This window comes from Syngnathoides biaculeatus, chromosome 21 (assembly GCF_019802595.1).
Source record: "Syngnathoides biaculeatus isolate LvHL_M chromosome 21, ASM1980259v1, whole genome shotgun sequence".
In the NCBI taxonomy this organism is placed as follows: Eukaryota; Metazoa; Chordata; class Actinopteri; order Syngnathiformes; family Syngnathidae; genus Syngnathoides; species Syngnathoides biaculeatus.
This window is the reverse complement of record NC_084660.1, coordinates 862404-888442: the sequence shown is the minus strand read 5'-3', so window position 1 is coordinate 888442 and position 26039 is coordinate 862404. Positions and strand designations below refer to the sequence as shown.

Below are 26039 nucleotides of genomic sequence, written 5' to 3'. Positions count from 1 at the left end.
GGTAGGTGGTGACTCGAGGTGATTAATTAAGAACAACTGTCGAATGCTTCATTGACCTAGTCCAAGGTTGTCATGCACAATAGGCCTCAGTAGGTGGGAGCATTGTATGCACATCCAACTGTTGGAAGTCCTGTCAGTTCCATTACATCTACTTCCATATGATTTTTAAAATGTTTGTCAAATTATTTTTCGCTTTTAGTTAACATCCATCCATTTTCTTACCCCCTTGTCCTCACAAGGGCCACAGGAGTGCTGGAGCCTATCCCAGGTGTCAACGGTTTGGAGCCGGGGTACACCCCGAACTGGTTGTCAGCCAATCGCAGGGCCCATTGAGACTAAAAGCCGCACTAAGAATCACACTCGGGGGCAATTTAGAGTGTCCAATTAATGTTGCGTATATTTGGGATGAAACCGGAGTGTCTGGAGAAAATCCATGCAGGCACGGGGGACAACATACAAAATCCACACAAGTGGGTCCAGGATTGAACGCTTTCCAGCTGAGCGACCACGCTGACTCTTCGTCAACATGTTTCAACTTATTTTAGCATCCCCAGATGCTGCACTGCATTATTACTTCCTCAATTTGAACTCAAAATCTAAAATCAAAAGCAGAATTTCCATGTATTTGCGCACAGTAGCTTTTACTTTCGTGTCCGTTCAGGGTTGTCTGTTGTTTGTGTGGTTGTTGATCTACTCATGATGCTTGATGTTGCTTATAGCGTGACCATGAATGACTCGCATGCTCGCGCCAGTACATAATTACGAATGATTATGAAGGGGAGATACCATGATCAAGAAGGTGGTTCTCCCAGGGTGAATAAAGCTCAGCTATTGCACTCTGGTTATGCTGGTTATGCTGACACCTGTGAATTCTCCAAATTTGACAATAGTTACTCCATAATTTTCAATAGTGGGGGACTGTGTTTGCGCTTCGTACTGATCTTATCTCAAAAGAAATGTTGAAAGACTTGTATTTAATCACTATTTACTTGTGACAAATTTATTAGTATATTTTTAAAGACATTACCAATGCAATGTACTGCAGCACAGTTCTTTTGAATGATTCACTACTCTAAAGGTTCCTTCACCAAGCTGTAGACTTTCACAAAATCATTCAAGTGACCCCAAGTTGTTAATGATCCATCTGCAGAGTTCATACTTCTCGCACTTTCAACCTTCCCAGCCAGTCTTCTCTTGAGTACATATTACATGTCCTATTGGATACATTGTTAGTGCAAACCACCAGAATTCCCCTTTAATGCCACATGATGATTGTAAACACAGTCCTTTAAGAAGTACGCATTGGTGTACTCTTTCAAAAAAAACCACCATCCCTCTCTGATGAGGTTAGGAACTCTTCCTCCATGTAACGGCGAGCAGTACCATACAGAAACACGTTTCTGAGGCAGTATTTTTAGAACCAGCCTTTGCTGGCCAAAAACTCTTGTCCTAGAGGGGGCTAATCACAATGCAGAGTTCAATCAGGAGAAAAGTGCCCCGTGCGGAGCCCTGGATGACATACCAGTTGGTACCACAGTGCCCGTGCCATTTGCTGCAGAAAGTGGATTCCTCCCACTGGTCCCCTAAAAGGATAAAAGTGCCGGCAGAGTAAACACTACTTGGGCACCACGGAGAAAGCTTTCCTTGCGGCACAAAGGTGAGGTGGTATTGAAACTATCAATCAATTAATTTTCTGAGCAACTTATCCTCACAAGGGTAACGGGAGCGCTGGAGCATATCCCAGCTGTCAACGGGGAGGAGGCAGGGTACACCTTGAAATGGTTGCAGGCCAATTGCAAGTATTGTAACTACATTATCAAAACATGTGACCGTTACAAAAAAAAAACACTAAGACAAACACAACACTGACATACAGTACATATGCGAGACGGTCAGCAGAATGGACGAGGCAACAGGCAAAACAAGGAAATGGGTGGGACAAGGGAAGTTGCTTATTGAAACAACATTTAAAACAACACTGGACAGTAGCCATGGTTAGATCCCATTCAAGGAATTGAGAAGGGACGAATTCTGAACTAGAATTTTTTCCATCGTAAGTAACCACTGATCTACACCAGTGCTGACAAATTATTTGAAAATGTGATTCTGATACAAAACATAGGCTTCATCATTGGTCTCTGAGTGTTGGTCACAATAGACAAATATTGTGATGCAGTTGTTTTTCTCTGGTTAGAAGATAATCAGAGGGCATAATCAGAACTAGAATCAGCTGATGTGGACGTTGTTCTTGTTGCTTTGTTGTTCTTTGTACTGGATGTCGTACCAGGGCAGCAGCGAATGCCGGAGAAAGCCGATTCTAATTTCTGTAGGTCTTTATGTTTCACGCCTGCCTCAGTGCGCACCAGGAACACATTGCCATGGAAACATGGCAGCTGCTCCCAGCGCTTGCTTTTACTCCATTCAATATCCAGGGGCAGCAAATTGGACTGTACAAGTTCTTCCTCTGCTTCTTTCTCTTTTCCTCTTGCTTTTTGTTCACGTTTCTCCTTAAATATATCTAGTTCAGCTGTGCTTCATTCTTAAATTCTCTTCTCTATCACATTCGTTCACATTATATGTGTCAGGGACTGTTTAGATAGTTATATAACTTATACTTGTAAATAGTGTTCAAGATCATCTGCAGTTTTGTGATTTGTTGAATAAACCATGCATGTTTTGAAATGCAGTGTACCCTTGCTAAAACGGAGTACACTGTGTTTGTAATTTTTTACAGTGTACCACGCTTTTTTTTACAGTGTATGAATCCACATTGTGTTCTATCCAAATTCCCGTAGGTAAATTCCATGAGGTGTGCTCCATCCCGCTTGGCTTAGGGACTATAGACCATTGAGTTAAAGCGTGGCCCGTATAATTCAAGTGTGCTTGCAGCTCTCTTTCACCTTTCACTACTGTGCTCCCCTTAACCTCAGCATGGGAGTTATTTATTAAAATAGCCACTCCATCATTTTCATTTTCGCCTGAATAAATCCAGAGTGACGGGAGCAGTCACATATTCACCCACTGTTTGTCATATTTGAAAAAGGGTAAGCCGCCTAGAAAAAGCCAGATAGTAGACGTTCTCTATTTGGTGAAACATATCCACGAGCAATGGGGGTCAGAACAGGAAGCACTTCAAGCGTGGCAAACGCTGATTGGCTGTCAGTTTTCCAGCCAGATTCATTGGAATATCTGAGCGAGAGAGGAATTTCGATAATACTTTTCCAATTTAGAGATGTTTCTAGGTGAAATCTGCGGATATTTTTGCCATTAAAAGAAACACTGAACTCTCACCTACTAACTTTGAATGTGTGCTCCCATTCAAATTTTTTTTTGACAAAGTCCTCCTTTAATCTATACTCTGACAGTTACTATTTATCCCAAGTATCGGAATAAAGTTTGCAGTTTGCAAATTCATGATGAATTCCCCCCAAATAGGACCCTTTAGATGGTAAATGGGCTTTCACTTGTGTAGTGCTTTTCTACCTTCAAGGTCCTCAAAGCACTTTAATACTGACACCTCATGCAACTAGTGCATTGGTGGTCAACCAATCAGAGATGAAGAGCCATATTTTTAGTGTGTTACAGCAAAGAGTCACATCATACACATGACATTATTCCCTCCTCACACATACCTTTTCTCATCCAGATTTATTGTAAAAGTTATACACAAATATGATAAACAAGAAAAATCGACTCCTACAGAGTACTAAGGCAACTGGCCCATAATTAAAAAAAATGTGTGCTCTTTCTCATGCAAGCAAACTACCAGTTCAACCAAGTCTTGTCTCGTGTGTCACAACTCACATCTGATGCAACACTAATATACAATTATAATAAGATTGGAGTTCTTTCTGTGTGCAACTGATATTCTCTGATCAACAGTGGTGGGACCCTTGAAAGTCTGATTTCATTTGTTTAATATATTAGTTTTCAGGACACAAGATTTCAAAGACATCATTGCGTAAAAATGTGTTGTATTCATCCAAATATTTTTGTTTAATTGTGCATTTTGAAAGCAAAGTATTTTCAAAGATCATTATTCTACTGGAAGAGGCCCTGTAGCTCAGTGGTTAGAGCACTGGTTTGATAAACCAGGGGTTGTGGGTTCGTATCCCACTGGGGCCTCCACTCCCTGAGAAGGGTTGCGTCAGGAAGGGCATCCGGTGTAAAAATTGTGCCAAACATATGTGCGTTCATCTGAGATGACACGCTGTGGCGACCCCGAAAGGGACAAGCCGAAAGAAACTTACTTTTATTATTCTACTGGAACATTTTGAGCTATTTTTATGCAATGTGTATGCCAGTTTTGTGAAAATACTGTAATAAACTAAAGCAAAACGCACACATATGCATCCATATTAAAAAAGCAATGTGTTCATAAGACCTGCATGAAAACAGACAAAGCGTTGCATGCGGCTCAGGAGCCGTGGGTTCGCCACCCATGAACTAGACAATTCAACATGGTCACAAATTGGCGGCCAGGAAATTTAGGGTGAACCCACAACCTTCATGTTGGTAGACATGCACTCTGCAACTTGGAGTCATGCTGAGATGATTACATTTATTCCAAGGAGCATTTTATCACCAATCCAGCAAAATTGACTTGATTTTTGTAGTTGTCATTTGTTAAAATAATATTTGAATTGATTATATTAATTAATAGATAATGAGATTTTTTGGAACTGTTTGAAATTGTGAAAAATGCATAATACTCAAGACTCAAAAAGACATGCCTTGTATAGAGAACTGTGACTAAAGGGCAATTAATCTGTTCACCACACACTCTGCAGTCAGCCGTGCCTCTGGGTCCAAGTCCCAGCATTCTCTGAGTATATCCTGAAGTGCCTGCCCCTGAGATAGATCAAAATATTATTTAATATTACATATATTTATGAATGTTAGTGGGGGGAAAACAAACCTGTCTCAGCACTTGCCAATGCTCAGGTATGGCAGGTCTTATGTCCTTGTGACACACATGGACGATGAGGCTCTCCCATGTCAACAAGCCTTCCAGCTCACGCTCATAAGGTAGAAGGTGTTTTGGCACGATGGCACCTGCAGAAGAAGACAATGAATTGACTTAGTAGTGACACTCAAAAGACATTCACTGCACACTGCATTAGGTACAGGTGCATACGATATCCACCCATTTTCTATCATGCTTGTCCTCATTAGAGCATCAGGTAGATAAATCATATCCAGGCTGACATGGGCAAGAGGAGTAGTTAGCATACCTTGGCTAATCACCAGTTAGTCAGTGGGAACATTTAGACAAACAAGCATTAACACTTATGTTCCATTCATGTCTTTGGCCAATTTAGAGTCTTCAGCGAATCAAGCATACGTAATTGTAATTGAGGAAGCTGCAGTACTTGGAGAATGCCCTTGCAAGCATGGAGTTGAACAAACAAATTCCACGTAGGAAATACTAGAGCTGAGATTTGAATCCCAAACCTCAGAATTGTGAGGAAGACACACTAACTATTCAGACACTGCACTGCCTTCTCCATCAGCCAATGAGATTCAGTACACAAGCCTGGGCTGGGAGCTTTAACTAATGTTCCACTTGAGAGAGTGTGTAATGGATTTCACCTTCAAACAGGTCGGAGCAGCGCATGCAGATTTCCCAAAGGACCAAACCCAAAGCGTAGACATCCCCGTGCAGACACCACCACCAACTACGGAGGTTTACAGAACCCTCCAGGATCTCGGGGGAAATATAGCACAGGGTGCCTGGTGTTTGGGTGTGACTCTGCAGGTGGACACAACACACATACTTGGAACAACAACTGAATGACATCATAATTCATAAATAAATAGAGTTGTCACCATTGTGTTTTCCATTTGGCAATGACCTGAGTGTGGCCACAGGATGGATGAGTTACCGAAATCACACAGAGCACAGGTGCAATCTGCCTGGACGAGTACATTGAAGCTGCAAAGGTCTCTGTGGGCTACAGGTGGTTTGTGTCCTTCTGAAAAAGAAAAAAGGCAGATTTTAGGAAAAAGGTAAAGGCCATTGCACCAATCGGAAGTAAAAACGGAAATACAGTGGAACTTCACTGTTTGAATGACTCAGGTGTCATATAAATCTTCTTCTTTTCCTTTCGGCTTGTCCCGTTAGGGGTCGCCACAGCGTGTCATCTTTTGCCATCTTAGCCTATCTCCTGCATCTTCCTCTCTAACCCCAACTGCCCTCATGTCTTCCCTCACCACATCCATAAACCTTCTCTTTGGTCTTCCTCTCGCTCTTTTGCCTGGGAGCTCCATCCTCAGCATCCTTCTACCAATATACTCACTCTCTCGCCTCTGAACATGTCCAAACCATCGAAGTCTGCTCTCTCGAATCTTGTCTCCAAAACATCCAGCTTTGGCTGTCCCTCTAATGAGCTCATTTCTAATCCTATCCAACCTGCTCACTCCGAGCGAGAACCTCAACATCTTCATTTCTGCCACCTCCAGTTCTGCTTCCTGTTGTCTCTTCAATGCCACTGTCTCTAATCCGTACATCATGGCTGGCCTCACCACTGTTTTGTAAACTTTGCCCTTCATCCTAGCAGACACTCTTCTGTCACATAGAACACCAGACACCTGTTCCACCCCACTTATACCCTTTTCTTCACTTCTTTACCACACTCTCAATTTCTCTGTATTGTTGACTTTCCATTTCTCTGTATTGTTGACCCCAAGTATTTGAAGTCGTCCACCCTCACATCTCTTCTCCCTGGAGCTTTGGTCTTCCTCCTCCGCTCCTCACATTCATGCACATATATTCTGTTTTACTTTGGGTAATCGTCATTCATCTACTTTCCAGTGTGTGCCTCTAAGTCTTTCTAATTGTTCCTCCGCCTGCTCCCTACTTTCACTGCAGATCACATCATCTGCGAACATCATAGTCCGAGGGGATTCCAGTCTAACCTCATTTATCAACCTCTGCATTACAATTTGCATTATTTGCTATGGTTAAAAATATTTTGGAGGTTGAACAACTCAGACATTGAACACTTCACAGGAACTAATTATGTTCAAATTTTGTGGTTCTATTGTACCTTCAGTGTGCAAATCTGAGTGGAGATAGGAGAGTCCCTGTGATAAAGACAGGCATAATTGGAGTGATGTTGGCCAGCTGGTGGTGTTGAGATGCAGGAAGGAGTACAGAGAGCCCTGTAAATTATAGCAAAAAAATCACCCGTCAAAGAACATTGTAATCTATCACAGTAAACCATCTCTTTCCTTTGTTGCAAAAAAGTTTGTCCCGTTAGGGAAGATAATAATGGGAACCCCATTTAAGATTTGGGTTGCAGGCTGACAACATCTGAATTGAAAAGAAACCACTTTCATTTACTCACAGAGAAGAAACACTATCAAAGAAAGCAACCGCTAAAACAAACTTGTCACTCGCCACACTTAAAAGTCTGCCTGCATTTATCTGCTAAAAGAGGAACCTAAAGGGAATAAATAACCAACTGGAACAGACAATCAAAACTGCTGAACGGATTGTCGGCACTACGCCACCCACTATTCAGGACTTGTATGCATATGAACTAGTTAGTTGACATGATGATTTGGAGAAATATGTATTGAGCATCCAAGAAAGCAAGTGGAAAGGGAGTAAGGCTATAAGCTTAGGAGCAGGGTTTAAATTATTTTACCATGGAGTATATGGGAAGAGAAATGGAGTAGGGCTATATTAAAGGAAGAGCTGGCTAACAATGTCTTAGAGGTGAAAACAGTATCAGATAGAGTGATGAGGCTGAAATTTGAAATTGAGGATTTTGTATATAATGTGATTAGCGGCTATCCCCCAAAAGTAGGATGTGACCTTGAGTTAAAGAGAGGTTCTGGAAGGAACTAGACGAAGTAGTCCTGAGCATCCCAGAGAGAGAGAGAACGTTGTGATTGGTGCAAATTTCAATGGACATGTTGGCGAAGGAAACAGGGGCGATGAAGAAGTGATGGGTAAGTATGGCATTCAGCAAAGGAACTTTGAGGGGTTGATAGTGGTGGACTTCGCAACAAGGATGGAATTGGCAGTGGTGAACATTTATTTCCAGAAGAGAAAGGAACATATAGTTACCTACAAGAGCGGAAGTAGGAGCACGCAAGTGGATTATATTTTGTGCAGACGATGTAATCTGAAGGAGGTTACTGACTGTAAAGTAGTGGTAGGGGAGAGTGTAGCTCGACAGTACAGGATGGTGGTGTGTAGGATGACTCTGGTAGCGGGTATTGAGGTTAAGAAGATAAAAGGTAGAGCAGAGAATCAGGTGGTGGAAGTTAAGGAAGGAAGAATGTTGCATGGCCTTTCAGAAAGAAGTGAGACAGACTCTAAATGGACAGGAAAAGCTCCCAGAAGACTGGAATACTACTGCCAAGGTACTCAGAGAGGCAGGCAGGAGAGTACTTGGGGTGCCTTCTGGTAGGAAATGGGAGAAGGAGACTTGGTGGTGGAGCCCTAAAATACAGGAAGTCATCTACGGAAAAAGATAAGCTAAGAAGAAATGGGACATGGAGATGACTGAGGAGAGGCGAAAGAAATACATTGAGATGCAATTTAGGGCAAAGTTAGAGGTGGCAAAAGCTAAACCAGAGGCATATGATGACATGTACACCAGGGTGGATACCAAAGGGGGGGGGGGGGTGTTCTCTACAGGTTGGCCAGACAGAGGGATAGAGATAGCAGAGAAGGTAGAGTTGAAGAGGCAAGCGTGAATGACCAGGAAGTAGCAATGATTAGTAAGGAGGAAGTTCAAAAGGCACTGAACAGAATGAAAAATGTAAAGACAGTTGGTCCTGATGTCATACCTGTGGAGTATGAAAGCAATTTGGAGAGGTGGCTGTGGTTGAAGTAATGGGATAGAGTAGTGGAGGCTAGACTCAGGACAGAAGTAAGTATCTGCGAGCAACAGTATGGTTTCATGCCTAGAAAGACTACCACAGATGCATTATTTGTCTAGAGAATATTCGTGGAAAAGTACAGAGAATGTCAGAAGGAACCCCCCTCGAGCGAGCACCAGATCGTGCCGAAGGGGTATGTGTGTCTCGATGAACCTAGGAGCTAGGTTGTCTGGGGCTTCATGCCCCTGGGTCACCCATGGCAAACAAGACTTAGGTGAGGGACGAGACAAAGTACGACTCCAAAACCCCAAAGCCTACAAAAATTGGATCTTGGCTTCTCTTGCCCGGACGTGGGTCACCGGGGCCCCCCTTTGGAGCCAGGCCTGGAGGTGGGGCTCGAAGGCGAGCATCTGGTGGCCGGGCCTCCACCCATGGGACTTGGCCCGGCACAGCCCGAAAGGGTAACATGGGTCCCCATGGGGTCACCACCTGTGAGAGGGGCCGTAGGGGTCAGGTGCAATGTGAGCTACATATACCCGGCTATAGAAACTAGCTCTAGGGACATGGAATGTCACCTCTTTGGTAGATAAGGAGCCCGAGTTGGTGCATGAGGTTGAGAAGTTCTGACTAGATATAGTTGGACTCGCCTCTATGCAGCATTTGGGCTCTGGCACTACTCCTGTTTAGAGGGGTTGGACTCTGTTCCAGTCTGGAGTTGCCTACAGGGCGAGACGCCGAGCAGGTGTGGGTATATTTATTGCCCCTCAGCTCCGGGCCCGTACGTGCTGGAGAGAGCGCCCCCTGGCGACTGCATCATCCTGCTGTGGGACTTCAATGCCCACGTGGGCAATGACAGTGAGACCTGGACGGGCGTAATAGGGAACAACGCCCCCATAAGAACTCGAATGGTTTTCTGTTACTGGACTACAATGCTCACCATGGATTGTCCATGACAAACACAATGTTCAGCCATAAGGGTGTTCACATGTCCACTTGGCACCAGGTACCAGGACACCCTAGGTCGCAGTTTGATGGTCGAGTTTGTGGTCGTGACTTGTGACCGCATGTCTTGGACACTCGAGTGAAGAGAAGACCGGAGCTCTCAACTGATCACCACCTGTTGGTGAGTTGGCTCCGATTGTGGGGAAGACCGGCAGGCCCAAACGTATTGTGAGGGTCTGCTGGGAACGGCTGGCAGATTCCCCTGTCATAAGGAATTTCAACACCCACCTCCAAAAGAACTTTGCTCACTTCCCGTAGGAGGCGGGGGACATTGAATCTGAGTGACGATGCTCCGCGCCTCTATTGCTGAGACGGCCGACCAAAGCTGTGGCCGTAAGGTGGTCGATGCCTGTCGTGGCTGCTACCCATGAACACATTGGTGGACACCAACAGTGAGGGATGCTGTCAAGCTGAAGAAGGAGTCCCATCGGACATTTCTGAGCTGTGGGACTCCCAAGGCAGCTGACAGGTATCGGCTGGCCAAGCGGGGTGCAGCTTAAGTGGTCTCTGAGGCAAAAACCCAGGTGTGGGAGGAGTTCACTGAGGCTACGGGGAATGACTTCAGGACGGAATCTTGGGAGGGGGAAGAAGTACACGTCGACACTGTGAATAGTGTGGACGGGGCGCTGCTGACCTCAACTTGGGATGTTGTGAGTCGGCGGGGAGAATACTTCGAAGACCTCCTCAATTCCACCAACACGCCTTCCCACGAGGAAGCTGAGTCTGGGTGCTCTGAGGCGGCTGTTCTATCTCTGGCGTTGAGGTCACCGAGGTGGTTAAAAAGCTCTTTGGTGGCAGAGCCCGAGGGGTGGATGAGATTTGCCCGGAGTTCCTAAAGGCTCTGGATGTTGTGGTGCTGTCCCGTTTGACACATCTCTGCAACATCACGTGGACATCGGGGACAGTGCCTCTGGATCGGCAGACTGGGGTGGTGGTCCCCCTTTTTAAGAAGGGTGACCGGAGGGTGTGTTCCAACTGTAGAGGGATCACACTCCTCAGCCTCCCTGGTAAGGTCTACTCAGGGGTACTGGAGAGGAGGGCCCATCGGTAATTGAATGGGAGTTCACCCAACTGTGTTTTGTGGACTTGGAGAAGGCATTTGACTGTGTCCCTCAGGGAGTCCTGTGGGGGGTTCTTTGAGAGTATGGGGTACCGAACACTCTGATACGAGCTGTTCGGTCCCTGCACGACCGCTGTCAGAGTTTGGTCAGGATTGCCGGCAATAAGTTGGCCTCGTTTCCGGTGAGAGTTGGACACCGCCAAGGCTACCCTTTGTCACTTATTTTGTTCATAACTTTTATGGACAGAATTTGAAAGCGCAGCTCAGGCATAGAGAGTGTCCGGTTTAGTGGCCTCAGCATCACATTTGAGCTCTTTGAACATGATGCAGTTCTGGAGTTGGATGGATGGATGGATGGAAGGATGGATGTGGGTGGATGAATGGATGGATGGATGGATGTCAGAAGGAGCTACATTGTGTCTTTGTAAACCTAGAAAAAGCCTTTGACAGAGTACCAAGAGAGGAACTATGGTACTGTATGCGCAAGTCTGGTGTGGCGGAGAAATATGTTAGAATAGTTGAGGACATGTATGAGGACAGCAGAACAGCGGTGAGGTGTGCCATTGGTGTGTTAGAAGAATTTAAGGTGGAGGTGGAACTGCATCAAGGATCTGTGCTGAGCCCCTTCCTCTTTGCGGTAGTAATGGATAGGCTGACAAACGAGGTTAGACTGGAATCCCCTTTGACTATGATGTTCACAGATGATATTGTGATCTGCAGTGAAAGTAGGGAGCAGGCGGAGGAACAATTAGAAAGACTTAGAGGCACACACTGGAAAGGAAAGGAATGAAGATAAACCAAAGTAAAACAGAATATATGTCCATTAATGAGAGGGTTGGAGGAGGAGGAGTGAAGCTTTAGGTAGAAGAGATAGCAAAGGTGGATGACTTAAAATACTTGGGGTCAACAATACAGAGCAATGGAAAGTGTGGTAAAGAAGTGAAGAAACGGCTTCAAGCGGCAGAAGGTTTCTGGTGTTCTATGTGACATAAGAGTCTCCACTAGCATGAAGGGCAAAGTTTATAAAACAGTGGTGAGGCCGGCCATGATGTAAGGATTACAGACGTTGGCACTGAAGAAACAACAGGAAGCAGAACTGGAGGTAGCAGAAACGAAGATGCTGATGTTCTCGCTTGGAGTGAACAGGTTGGACAGGATTAGAAATGACCTCATTAGAGGCACAGCCAAAGTTGGATGTTTTGGAGACAAGGTTAGAGAAAGCAGACCTAGATGGTTTGGACATGCTCAGAGGCAAGACAGTGAGTATATTGGTAAAAGGTTGCTGAGGATGGAGCAGCCAGGCAAAAAAGCAAGAGGAAGACCAAAGAAAAGGTTGATGGAAATTGTGAAGGAGGACATGAGGACACTGTGTGTTAGAGAAGATGATGCATGAGATAGGCTTAGATGGAAAAAGATGGCACGCTCTGGCGACCCCTAACGGGACAAGCCGAAAGGAAAAGAAGAAGCATCAAATCTTTGAATAGCCATTTTTTTATTTAATCAGATTACATCCTGACACTCACATATTCTGCAATTTGCAGGACAAGGAGCCAGCTGTCATCATCTGACCTTCTGCCAGCACCGAGAAAGTGAATGATGCTGGCGTGCCTCATCAGCGGGAGTTCGTAGACGTCCTTCTCAGTGATGAACACATGTTTTGCAGCAGAGGGAATAACTTTCACAGCCACCAGAGATCCTTGATACATGGTTCGCCACACTGTTGCAAAATGTCCGTGATCCACGAGCTAAGAGATACAGGAACAAGTATTTTGTGGAAAGTTTTGGTACGCTTGAACAGTTTACCTGTTGCAGTTGAACATCAATGACATCAATCTGGGACATGTGCGTTGTTTGGCAGTGACACAATGCAGAGATATCACGGGAAGATCGGGGGTTCTCTAAAACAAGAAAAGGTCATTAATGGCTCTAAGGGGGAAAGAGCTGTTAAAATAGTCAATATCCAGACTTAAATCATATTTAGCATGCATTGGCCATGCATTTTGCCTGTTTAAGATTGAATGAAGTAACAGCCCCAAACTCAAGTGGCAAGTTAGACATAAATCTCCAGATTTTAACCTTTGCGAAAAGACCTCTCACACACAGAGCTGATTCACAGGCAAGTAAGTGAGAAAGGTAGGAAGGCAGGAAGGAAAAAAAGAAAAGAAGGAAGCAAGCAAGAAAGAGCAAGAAAGGAAGGATAGAAGAATACAATTAAGAGAAACAATATGGTACAAAATTGTGGAAGGATGTCCGAAAGGATGGAGGGAAACAAGGGAGGGAGAAAAGGATGATGAAATGAAGGATTAAAGGAAGTAAGAAAGGAATGAAAAGGGAATAAGAAGGATGAAGAAAAGAAGAAATCGAGCAAGGATTAAAATTTGATTTGAGGAGTGTCATGTTGAAGAAGGACATTTTGAGGATTTTCAGTGTAATGTTAAACCGCATGTAATCAATGTCATTTAGACAGATGCACATCTTCTTTTCCTTTCAGCTTGTCCTGTTACCTCGTCACAGCATGTCATCTTTTTCCATCTTAGGCAATCCCCTGCATTTTCCTCTCTAACACCAACTGCCCTGATGTCTTCCCTCGCAACATCCATCATACATCTCTATGGTCTTCCTCTCGTTCTTATGGCTGGCAGCTCCATCCTCAGCACCCTTCTCCCAATATACTCATTGTCTGGCCGGTGCCAGGGACCAATCTCCCCTTGGTGGATAGAGGTTGACGGGATCATGAATAACTGGCGTCCTGACAACGCTTGGACCTGTATGAAAGGTTACTTCGCCAGAAGGAGGTTTAAAGCTACTCCACCAGAAGGAGCATTAAGGCTTTCTGCCAGACGGAGGTTTTAAGGCAACTCCGCCAGAAGGAGATTTAAGGCTGAAAAAACACATTGTTAAATGGTGATCTCTGTTTACTTGTCACAGTGTAAATACAGGGCAATCATAATATTTTGAAAAATGGAAATGTGTCCAAACAACAAAAATAATTTTGCCAAACTTCAAACCTAATAATGTAGACTGAGTGAAATTAAAAGTCAGCAATAAAATGCGTGATCTACATGACCACGCGATAGCCTAATCAGAAAGACCTCAGCGTCAACAGTACACTAACTTTATACAGTGTCCAATCCACCCGCTTTGTCTTCACAAACCTGGCCCATAACCTGCCAATCTGTTCATCTTTCGGCCATTCATGTAAGTTGACTCTGTCGGTGTTTGACGCAGAACTGCCATATACAACACACTTCTTCACCATCTTTGCTACCTAGCTCTGGCTAAATGTTATCATGGTATAACGTCACCTTCCGAGGAGTTATGGAACATGTGGAATCCTAATGACATTTGGAACAAAATCTTGAGACTGACTCTGACACAAATTTATTTAATTTCTGTTGTGTTGAGTATTTCTTTTAATATTTTTTATGAAATTTTAGTTACATTTGTATGATATGCACATAAAAAACATTTCATCTGGATTAGACCTTTAAATGGCAAGTTAACAGTTGAAGGATGCAGCAGGTTGGCAGAAAGATTGATGGAAAGTTTTGCAGGGTAAAAAGGAATAGCCAAGATTAAGAAAGATTTACATCTTGGGATGGCAAGAGCTTGGTTAGCACAGGCAAGAAAGAGGAAAGGCAGGAGAGATGGCTGAAGTAATGCAAGCAGTGGCTTTATTAAAACCAGATGAAGAAACTACAGCTACAACAGGTTAGAACAGGCTAAAGAAAGTGAGAGGCAGAAAAAGAGCCATAAGAAATAACTTGGAAAAAAAGAAAGAAAAAAATGCTGTCTCCCTGGGAACCGCATTTGCTGATGAAACCACTAAGGAGGCAACAGCAGGAAAATATGGCACACATGTGGCAGATGGTGTTTGGACATTAATAATCTGTACAGTTACAAACATTATTATTTTTGGCCCACGCACTACACGACACACACAACATTTTTTAAGATACTTTACCCCTCAAATGCAACTCTTGTGTGACTGGACATGTATAACATTTGCTTCGTTTAAGTGTGTTCGTTCTTATAGCAACAGTAATTTGGCAGCGGAGGGCACTGTGTTGCAGCTGCCGGCCGATGCCGCACAGCTCATTCACAGAAGAAGCTGCAGTACAATGAAACTTATCGCGTGTGAGAACTGTTAACAAATGCTATTTATGTGCTGTGAGCTAAACGTGTATTCTGTGCTATTTACAGAAATAAAATAACTTCAGTATACTGCACAAATAATTGGGTGACTCCAGTCCTTAAAGTGTAAGATATTTTGGCGAGCCAGCCAGGAGGTGGCGTTGGTGGACTTCAAACCCATCACCTCACCTTCCTTCACCCAAGAGACAAAACTTCATCAAAGCTAAATGGAGGACATTCAGTTTCTGCGAGACCAAGTAAGTGCACCCTGGTGGCAAATAAAGGAGGAAACTACTGGATGTCTGCAGGTCCTGAAAAGTGATGGCCTGGGCAAGAGAGAGCCCACCAGCATGGCATGGCAAGGTTGCTTATAAGGAAAGCAGAAGAGGTACTGGATGGTATAGAGATGGACTATACTGATGTCCAGGTCAAAGAAGTTTTGAATAATGTCCTGATCGAAATGGAAAAACAAGACAAAAGACATTGGTACACAGCCGAGAGAAGGCTGGGAAGTGAATCTTCACCATACCACTTAACGCCAGCTGTGAAGGCACGTACACACAAGAAACACTCATCACAGCGTCACCCTTTGCCAAAGAGTCCAGAACCTTCCCTCAGTCTCCCATCACACATGTTGCCTGAAGTTACACTGAGGAAAGAGTTTAAAATATGTTGACAAATAGGGGAAAGTGGGCAGAAGGATAAATTGACGTACCTCAGTTTAGTCAATTTAGTTTATGTCGGCAAGATGGTCAGTTCTCCCGTGGCTACAGGGCACAGAGACAAGTGCCAAGAAACAGACCAGGACGACTGAAGAGGGACCACCCAGGGAAGAACAACAACGATGATGATGGACTGTCTAGGATGCCACTTGGTAATGAGGACTACATGAACAGCTGTACAAGAGAGCTCAGTGGAGAGACTGTTCATGCATTCATGGAGAATGTGAAGGTTGAAAAAGGAAACCTGTGCAAGGGTGTTGCAGTTATCAAGACCTGTGCTTTGAACCTGATAAGAGACAGAAACAGCAGTATCAGTCAGCCTCTCACTCCGTCACAGATCTGTGAGGCTTAGGAAGAGGATGATACACTTCTGACCCCAATCTTGACCACTTATCCATTCGAGCTAGTCTCAATTGATTTCTCCATCTGGACAAGTGCAAAAATGGCTAAGACTACATATTACTGCTTATGGATCAGTAGGATTGATCTATCTATCTATCTATCTATCTATCTATAGATATCTGTAGCACCCTCAGGGAAATGGACAGGTGGAGCGATTCAATCGGACTCTCCTCTCCATGTTGCGCACCCTGGAGGAAGAGGAAAAAAGGATTGGAAGGAGTCACTCTCCAAGGTGGTCCACTCATACAACTGCACAAAGAACAAGACTAGGACTATGAGAATAAGTGGAAAGAGAAAATGCAGGAGGCCTACCAGATTGCTGCCAAAATTGCAAATAAAGGACCAGCCCATGGAAAAGCCATCTATGACAAGAAAGTGCTTGGCCAAGACCTCCAACCTGGTGATCGTGTCCTTCTCCGAAATCTCACCCAGAGAGGAGGGACAGGAAAGATCCAGTCCTACTGGGAGGACCAAGTCTTCAGAGTGAAGGACAGAAAAGGCAAAGACAGTCCAGTCTACCAAATCAGTCCATAAAATGGAGTTGGAAGGGAAAGGGTGGTCCACAGAAACTTACTACTGCCATGCAACCGTCTGCCCCTTGAGTTGCCTCCAACACAGCCTCCACTGCAGCCGAGGAAGGTGCTGAGATCCACAGGGAAGAAGAGGGCATTGCACCAGGACCACCAGCAGCAGACAGTGTCGGACAGCAGCTCAGACGATGATGACAGTGCCGGTGTCTACCAGTTCCATCTCCGGTCCGGCGGGAGAAAGCAACAATGACAAGTGCTGACACCTGAGGCCGCCCTTTCCGGCCTCCGTTGGGTTCCCCATCTCCAAACGAGTACGTATAACTACATTGCGAAGAGGATTTGCCACTACATTGCGAAGAGGATGTGCCACTACAAGGTGAAAAGAATGTGCCACGACAGAGCAAAGGGGTTGCTGATGTGTTAGCTGACCAACATGAACCAGTCCCAGCAACATCTGCGGCACCTGAATGCATTGACTAAGGAGAGCAGTCACCCCAGTTGGTACGAGCACACCCACACAGACACGGGCAGCCACCTCTAGTGTTGAGTTACGAGACTCTAGGACAGCCATCAATGATCTCAAGACAACGCCAAGTAATGGTATAATGAGTGTGTGTTAATGATTAGAATGTCGGAATACATTAAAACTTGTGCGGGGGTGGGGCACATGGTGTTTGGACATTAATAACCTGTACAGTTAGAAACATTATTATTTTTTGCCCACCCACTACACAACTCAAATTCAACTCTTGTGTCACTGGACATGTGTAACATTTGCTTCGTTTAAAGGAAGACTTTCCCCAAAATTCATATGTACAATAAAACTTCCAATGTGAAGTAATATTATTATTAAATATATTCTGGACATTAATTGAAAATCAAAATGGAAAATAAAGAACATATTTGAAGTCCAAGCAAAATCTGGATATGTGCCAGCTTTCGGAGCCAAACGCGGAACAAACACCCCTGACGTCGCCAGTGCTTAGCATTACAGACCATTTGTTCTAGCTAAGCCAAGATGTCGACTTGTTCTCCACCAAAACTGAGAAAACGCACCCAAATTTCTCCTTCTTTAACTTCCCGCGGGGTCAACCTGACAGGATAAAGCTGTGGCTGTCACAGTTGAGGCTCATTCATCAGCAGGGAAATTTGCATGCATTTAATCATTACTGGTTATTAGCCGCTAAGTTATAGCCTGTCGCCTCCGTGTGTGGAGTTTGCATCTTCTCCCTGTGTCTGCATGTGTGTAACCTGCCTCCTGCCGTTGACATCTGGGATAGGCTCCAGCACACCTTCAACCATTGTGCAGCTAAGAAAATGGATGGATGGATATATACATGTAACACTTCCAGTTGCTATTTACGGCGATCCGCTCGTACAACACCCCACCCTTGCCCCTGCTCCCGCTGCCGGTGCATCGCAAGAAGCTTTGCTGCTTGAAAAGTACAAGTTGGTGGTAAAAAAAATGTCTGGCCACCTGCTATACAATCTCTACATCTAAACCAACTCCTCAGAAAAGCATCAAATCGCCGTGGCCCATTTCATAGGATTGTTATTGTTCGTCGTCAGCGCCAAGTCCCTCCCAATACGTCGAATTCTGCTTGTGTGTGTTCTGGCTGAAACGCTTGAACATTGTACATTGTTATTTTCATTTTGTTTGAAGGTAAGGTAGTGAAGACGGCAGTCTGAGGGTGTGGTTCATCCCCAGTAATGAACTGATAGTGCAGTTCCAGGTGCTCAACCAGTCGTGCACTTGCGTGTGCTGGGGCCCTTTTGCGGGTCTGTAGCGTGTGCGCGTGGCGGTGGGATAGAGCGACGGCCCCCGGCGCATCTTTCAGCTCGGCACCTCTGAAATGGAGAGGAAGCTACATTCCCATCGCGTTGCTGTTACTGCGGTCCAGTACTCTGCATACAGTGACGAGATCCTCTCCAGTGGGAAAAATGGTCTCATAGCTGTCATTTATGCCCTGGATCGATCAACCATCAGCAATTTCAGGGACCACATCACCACCACCCAGTGTGTTCGTGAACAGTGTAAAGACTTCGGACTGATTGGGAATGAGCTGTGGTTGGCTACCAGCATTGTCAGGTGCGTCAGTGTGTGGGCAGCTGATTGGTTCAAGTGCAAGTGTAGTTTACTGGACTGTCTCACACTTCCTGTGTAACCGTATTTCCTGCCATGCCTGCTGACGTCACTCTGGAGAAAGTGCCGACACACATCGTGGACTACTCGGAAAAAGAGCAGAATGATGAGACACTGAAAGCAGAGTTCCTCAAGATTTCCAATCATCCTTGTGGGGAACAAGTCAGATCTGCGTTCAGGTAGTTCATGGAAATCATTCTTCCTATCATGAACCAGTTTTTTTTAGATTGAGACATGTGTCAAGTGTTCCACAAGCAATCTGAAAAACACATAAGAGCTGTCCTACTACGCACTGAAGGTGGTCCTACACAACATCACCCCTCTAAATGACCCCGAAAACAAACAGCTCAAACCTCAGTGTGTCAAAGCGCTCAGTCGGATCTTTTACATCTCCAACTAGTACAACGACCATGTCCACAGCGACGTTGAGCTCAACTGCTTTCAAAAATCTTGTTTTGGAAATCCACTGGTACCACAGCCCGTAGAAGATGTAAAGACGGTTGTTTGGAAAAATACAAGCGATGGAGTGCAGGACAATGGCCTTCCTTTAAATGGACAAGGACTCTGCACTGTCACTAGCAGAGCTGAAGAATCTCTTCTGTGCTTGCCCTTACATGCCATAGGGTGCCAAAGTCTACATGAGTGTCTTGACCACCAGTGAGGGTTACATCTCTAATCACGGCTTCCACTGTCAGTGGAGGCTGTGTGCTTATCTCGACATCAACCATTGCCTTTCTCCTACGTTTCCTGACTTCAGTACCAAGAACATCTACACAAGACTTGCTTGGACTGCTGTGTACCTACACTTGGTGGGTTCAGAAATGAGCAACGATGTTCACCCACTGTTTGTTTGTTTAGTTATTTATTTATTTATTTTTGTTATATTATTATTTATATTATTATTATTATTATTATTATTATTATTATTGGTCCTGGTTAACCTCTGGACCTTGGTATTTTGTCATGATGAAGTTCCTTGTACCTGTAATTACTGTTCTGGGTCTGTTCTGCCTTTTCACGATGTGCATAATCCCATGTTTGAAATCTATGATGGTTAGAACAAGGTCAAATGTTTTTGTGAACTATGCACTTCTACAACAAGTAGACCCTGATTATATGTACCTACAGCCAAACGGCTCAAAACCTTTGATGCCTTTTATACGCTCAAGTGTAAAAAATTATGAACTTTCTGAAAATGCAACAGCATTCTGATGTCCCCACTCATATTTGCAAAATGATAAACAGGAGGGAAATGTTAAAGAAATTATTCATATGTACATTTTGTACATACTTTAGTTGGTTACACATCACCACCTAACTTCTACCTTTGAACTCATTGTCTTGAAAACATGTCATCCATCAGACAGATGTAATCAATCAGACAGATGTGGTCAATCAAACAGTCACACACACACAAATACATTCATCATGTGATTTGTTTGAATAAAAAGAATCTGTATGGGGACACGAGTTGGAGTTGGTTGGAAGTAGGGAGAGGCCCTGCCGCTCACCTTGCAGGAAGTTAAACTTGAAGCCTTGTCTGTTCGCCTTTTTTAATAGAGTGTCAGGCTTTGTAAGCCTGATATTTTGGTCCTTCGAGCCGGATTCCAACACACCACCACCCATCGAGGAGGGTGAAGACACACTGAAGTTTGTTGACAGCATTTAGCTGCTCCTGAAGAAAAGCCGTGGTGGGACGCGAATTCGTGGCCAGAGCGGTGCCAGAGTCGAGAGTCCCCTCGGTGGACGAAGGTTGACGGCATCACGAACAACTGGCATCCAGACAATGCTTTAACCGGTAAGTAAGGCTACTCCTCCAGAAGGAGGTTGAAGGCTACTCCGCCAGAAGGAGGTTTAAGGCTACTCCGCCAGAAGGAGATTTTAAGGTTACTGCACCTTTAAAGAGGGTAGTTATAAGGATCCATAAATGTGTGAGTGAGTGAATGCGTGTGTGAATGCCATTACGTACTTGTGGAATCATAGGTCATGGGTGGAAACCTAATGATGCTAACAGAAGTCTGTGTTCCGGTGAAGTACACAAGGTAGTGGATTAGGACTTAGGTCCCAAAAAGGACAGGTAGTCTCTGAGGGAGAAACGTACAAAAGCATAATGGTGACCGGGAATAGTAGGTCTGCCCTAGAGGGGATGTAAACTTTATGGAACAATGTTTACTGGGCACCATGATGTTTCTTAAAAAAAAGAAAGAAAAAAAGAAAAATAACGGCTTAAATGACAAGTTAACAGTTGAAGAATGTAGCAGGTTGGTAGAAAGAGTGATGGCAAGTGTTACAGGGAAGTAAGGAAAAGCCAAGATTAAGACTTACATCTTAGGATGGCGAGAAGTTGGTTAGCAGAGGCAAGAAACACAGCTGAAGTAATGCAAGCAGTGGCTATATTAAAAGCAGGTGAAGAAACTACAGCTACAACAGTTTAGAACAGAATAAAGAAAGTAAGTTGCAGAAAGAGAACCGTAAGAAAAAACTTGAAAAAAATGATAAACAAAAAAAAGAAAGACTGGGAGACACATTCGCTAATAAAAGCGCCAAGGGGGCAGCAACAGGAAAATTTGGCACACACATTTTGACACAATCACAAGCCCCCAACACTCCTACTGATTTAACAGTTCTAAAAGATGTGCAAAACATGCTCATCAAAGTGAAACCCAGTGATGGCTTACAGAAAAAACTGAATTAGAAGACAGTCTAAAACTGGTGGTCCGAAGCCCATTCTTGGCCCCCAAGATGATATTTTGCGGCCCCCACCTTACTTACTTTGAAAGTTAAATGATGGTGATGCCCTGAAGTTTTATATGAATGGCACTTTATGGTGTTGTGTGTGGAGCTGGTGAACCTACCAATCACGGTGGGGTTATTGATTTTGGGGGTGTGACAGTGACAATGTTTGAATCAAGCAGAAAAACATTTTTCCTTGGGTGAAAGTGATTTTGCTATGGAGAGTTTTATTATGCATCCAAGCCTCAGCCAGAGTGTGCCTCCAGCAGCCCTGAGATGAATTTACATTTGAGACCACTGATATAGATAATCAATGGAAAACTTGTATTACAAAAAAAATAATAATCTGTTTAAAAGAGTGGCATTTTTGAGTCATAGGCCTTGTCATGTCTCAATAGGAGGGATGGTAGCTATTACACACAAACATTTTCACACCTTTGGATTAAATTCTTATTCAAAAATTTTTCGTTGATGTCTTAATTGCTGCAAACACAATACTCAAGGGAACTGCAGACCTAAGAGAGGGCAGTTTCCCAAAGCTAGTCAACCTTTCCAGTTTTTACACATTAATTTTATTGAGTTAAACAAAATCCAGCATTACAAATGTTGTTTAGTATTGATCTCCCCCTTATCTGAATGGGTGGAGATTTTTCCATGTACAAGTGCTGATGCTATTACTGTGGCAAAGTTCTTGTTTAAATATATTATTCTTTCTCTTCGCATCCCAGAAAAATTGTATGGCAACAAAGGGCCACATTTTTTTACTGAAATAATCAGTAAAGTAGCTGAAAATCTAGAAATAAAAAAATCATTGTGCAAGATGAGTGGAATGAAGCAATGTGGGATAGTGAAGTCTCAATAAAGGAAAACTATGGAACATACAGGGAGGACTTGAAGAGAATGTTTACATTTAGTAAAACTCTATATGAAAATAACCAATACAGATAAAGGAATGTCCCCATTTGAAATAGTATCTGGTAGAACATTTAGACTGCCCTTGGTAGAACAGACAGTTCAGCAGTCAGAAGTAGAAAATACTTCAGCTGATTAGATGAAAGAAATCCTGCTAAATAAAACTGGTTAAGAAGCAAATGATCTGCCTCCTACTATATCTTCTTCACAGGTGCTCTTGGTGTCCATTGGTGATTGGGTCCTGTGAAAACTCATCAAGAGGAAGTGTTGGACCTAATCTGACTGGGAAAGTCCCTATCAAGTCTGCTGACCACTTCTACAGTGATAAAGATAGCGGAACATCCCTCTGCAAGCCTGTGGCTCCCTTTTCACTTTTTACTCTCCAATGGACACCAACGTCTGGTACTTGTATGTGAAGATCGTGACCCCACGTGCACAACCAATGACAGATCAACAACCATAAAGGGGCACGTCTCGTACCAGCTCAACGCGGAGGATTACTACGTCCTGGTTGATCCATGGAGGCAGAAGCGAGAAAAAGGGTGTCCAGGTACCCGTTAGCCCGTGGTCCACCCTGGAGCCTGTGGGCTGGGTGCTAACCGACAAAAGCAAGGAAGTCATGTTTGTCAAAAGCAAGGAAGTCATGTTTGTCAAGAAGTTGATCCACAGGTCGACCACCCTGGTCCTCAGTTACGTGGACATGAGGACTTTGGCGGAAGGCATGTGTCATTACGACCTCAATGAGGGGAACGTCTCCTGGCCGCGGGTCATCAACGAGGAGTTTGCAAGGTTGGCCCTTCCGCCACTGGATGAATTCGCCATGGAGTGCTTCTTGGAGGAGTTTGAGCGGCATTGTCATAACAACATCACACACACTACCGAGACACAGTAGGGCCTGGGCATCGAATGCGATGAAGTTGTGATGTGTGACGTGGCAGTTGCCTAACGGGGAGGACAACAACGAGATGATGTTCTGCAAATACTGCAATGTCTGCATCCACCAGGCATGTAACAGCATACAAAAACTGCTAAAGAGCAGAAGGTTGTGTCGGATATGCGTCTTGGGTATCCTGCCAAAGTGCCAGTTGTGCCAGAAGAAGAGCAATGCTATGAAGCCCACCAGCAGTGGAACCAGGTGGGTCCATGTCGGCTGTGCCTTGTGGATCCCAGAGGTGAGCAATGGGAACCTGGAAAAGATGGAGCCGATCATCAACATGTCGCACATTCCCAGCAAAAGGTGGGTGCTCAACTGCTGCCTGTGTAAAGAAAAGATGGGAGCCTGCATCCAGTGCTCTGCCAAAAACTGCCGTATTGCCTTCCACGTGACTTGCAGCCTCCTCTCCAGCCTGGAGATGACAATCATCACCCAGGACGACAAAGTCAAGCTCAAGTACTACTGGCCCAAGCACTTGGGTGTTAAGGGCAGTGACAAGGGGAAATTGCGTGAAAGGAAAAGAAGCTAATACTCACTGCCTGCATCTGAGGACGCCATCCGGAACCCTTGGAGGTCAATGAGTTGGATCACGACTCCACCCTAACGACAACCTTGTGCTTCGCCACATGAAGCCCGAAGCAGGTGCTGACCGCTCAGGAAGGCGTTAGTGGGAGACTGCACTGGAAAACCATTCGGATTGAGGCCCTGGTGCCTGAAAGCGGTGAAAAAAACAGCCGGAGCATGATGACTGGATGTGGATGTGTTGGACTGAAGTTTTAGAGGTCTCCACTAGAGCTCGTAAGTGCCACTTTCGCTCTAAGGCTCTGGATAAAACCATTGTCACTGACATCTGCCAGTCACCAGCATGGCTTCAAGAAGCTGTTCACCACCTGGAACGCCGAACAGTCGACAAGATGAACATCGAAATCGACGGCAATTGGATTCCTACCACCGGTAATCCAAAAATCCTTGGCGTCACTAACGTTCCATGAACATGTGAAAATCATGCACTCCAAACTCAATAAAAGAAACAACGTTCTGAAGTGCCTAGCCGGCACTACGTGGGGCCAGTCCAAGGAGATCATCATCACAAAATATAAGGCCATCATAAGATCGATCCTGAACTACGCGGCGCCCGTGTGGACTCCCAACCTTTAGTCAACTCACTGGGACTCCCTCCAGACAGCTCAAACTATTGCCCTTCAAACCTCCACGGGCTCCTACAAAATGGCTTCCATCAATCACCTACATGCTCAGTCGAAACCGCTGCTGGTATGCGAGCACAATAAACAATACAAGCTTCGGTGCTCCCTCGTCAGACATCCTAATCATGAGATGACAAGGCAAGAAGTGTGCCCCAGAGCGTTGCGCAAACCATCTGGAATATTGAGCCATCGATCGAGCAGTGTATTCATCACCCATCCAACAATGCAAAGGACTAAAGTCTCTTGGCGATTCATCGAACCGCCGCAGATCGCCGGCTACAAACCCAACATCGTTTTTGGCGCCTACCCGCCTCCAGTTGTCGAATCCGAAAGACAACTCCCCCAGCCTGTAAGATTGATGCTATCGCAACTCCGTTCGGGCTAGTGTCACAAGCTCAACAACTATCAGCATCAATTCAACAACATCGTCTATAAATGCCCATTGTGTGATGTCGCCCCCCACGACATGCATCATCTACTCAACTGTGCTCAAAAACCAACTACGCTGACGGTGGAACTAATGGACCTTTCTGACATGTCAGCTACTCGTACAATAACAGCCAATCAGATAGCTGCATTGTCCCACAAACAACACTGTTTGCCGGTAGCGTGCGTTTTGAAAAGCTAATTTTAGGAAGAAAATGTCAATGAAAACAATTTATTCATTACTTGTTGTCTCAAGTATTTAATTGAAAACGTTACATTAATGTCAAGACAGCACAAAATAAGCGACGTTTTTCAATATCTATTTTTTTCTACTCGTAATAAATTGTACACACGTGATTTTACGTGCGAGCACGAAGGCGTGTGAGCGCAGTCACGCTCGTCAAGTGGCATAGGGTTATAATAAATTGAAATGTCATTTGAAAAATGCATTTTGTATTTCCTTGGGTTGTCTGAGTTATATTAAAATTGTTTTCGTCAGTTTAAGAGAGAGCGAGAGAGAGAGAGAGCCCTGGTTCCATTTGCAGGTATATTGAAGCGCTTGCAAGAGTCAGGACCTGGTTATTGTCACAAGATGTGATTTTACATTTATGGATGTACTGTGGCATTTTAATGAACTTGAATTGAGTTTTTTGTACGTAGTTATCCAATTTGTTTTTCTGGGACCTTGGGTGGTTCTCACAGGTACCACTCAAACAGAAATTTTTAAATAACAGCGTTTTCATCCATCAGTAAAATTTGACTGTTTAGTTGACATTATGACAGCAGTATTCTTCTTCTTTTCCTTTCGGCTTGTCCCGTTAGGGGTCGCCACAGCGTGTCATCTTTTTCCATCCAAGCCTATCTTGTGCATCCTCCTCTCTAACAGCCACTGTCCTCGTGTCCTCCCTCACGACATCCATCATCCTTTTCTTTGGTCTTCCTCTCTTGTGCTCTTTTGCCTGGCAGCTCCATCCTCAGCACCCTACTACCAATATACT

The 26039-nt window shown here is 44.5% G+C and overlaps 1 protein-coding gene and 1 long non-coding RNA gene across 5 annotated transcripts in view; one reads left to right on the top strand and one right to left on the bottom strand.

Moving 5' to 3' along the window:
* LOC133494396 (uncharacterized) overlaps window positions 1-26039 on the top strand; it is a 322682-nt gene that overhangs the window by 154295 nt on the left and 142348 nt on the right. The window lies entirely within an intron of this gene.
* LOC133494650 (anti-Muellerian hormone type-2 receptor-like) overlaps window positions 3630-26039 on the bottom strand; it is a 41303-nt gene continuing 18893 nt past the window's right edge. The window contains exons 8-14 of one of the 2 annotated variants that reach the window (XM_061808661.1): window positions 12704-12798; window positions 12424-12645; window positions 7050-7164; window positions 5830-5975; window positions 5593-5752; window positions 4919-5055; window positions 3630-4851 (exon numbers count right to left, since the gene is read on the bottom strand). In XM_061808661.1, the coding sequence (XP_061664645.1) occupies window positions 4753-4851; window positions 4919-5055; window positions 5593-5752; window positions 5830-5975; window positions 7050-7164; window positions 12424-12645; window positions 12704-12798 (974 nt within the window). In that variant the 3' untranslated portion in view covers window positions 3630-4752. Of the gene's footprint in view, window positions 4852-4918; window positions 5056-5592; window positions 5753-5829; window positions 5976-7049; window positions 7165-12423; window positions 12646-12703; window positions 12799-26039 lie in introns of those variants that run through there. The other variant, XR_009793351.1, reaches the window with a different exon arrangement.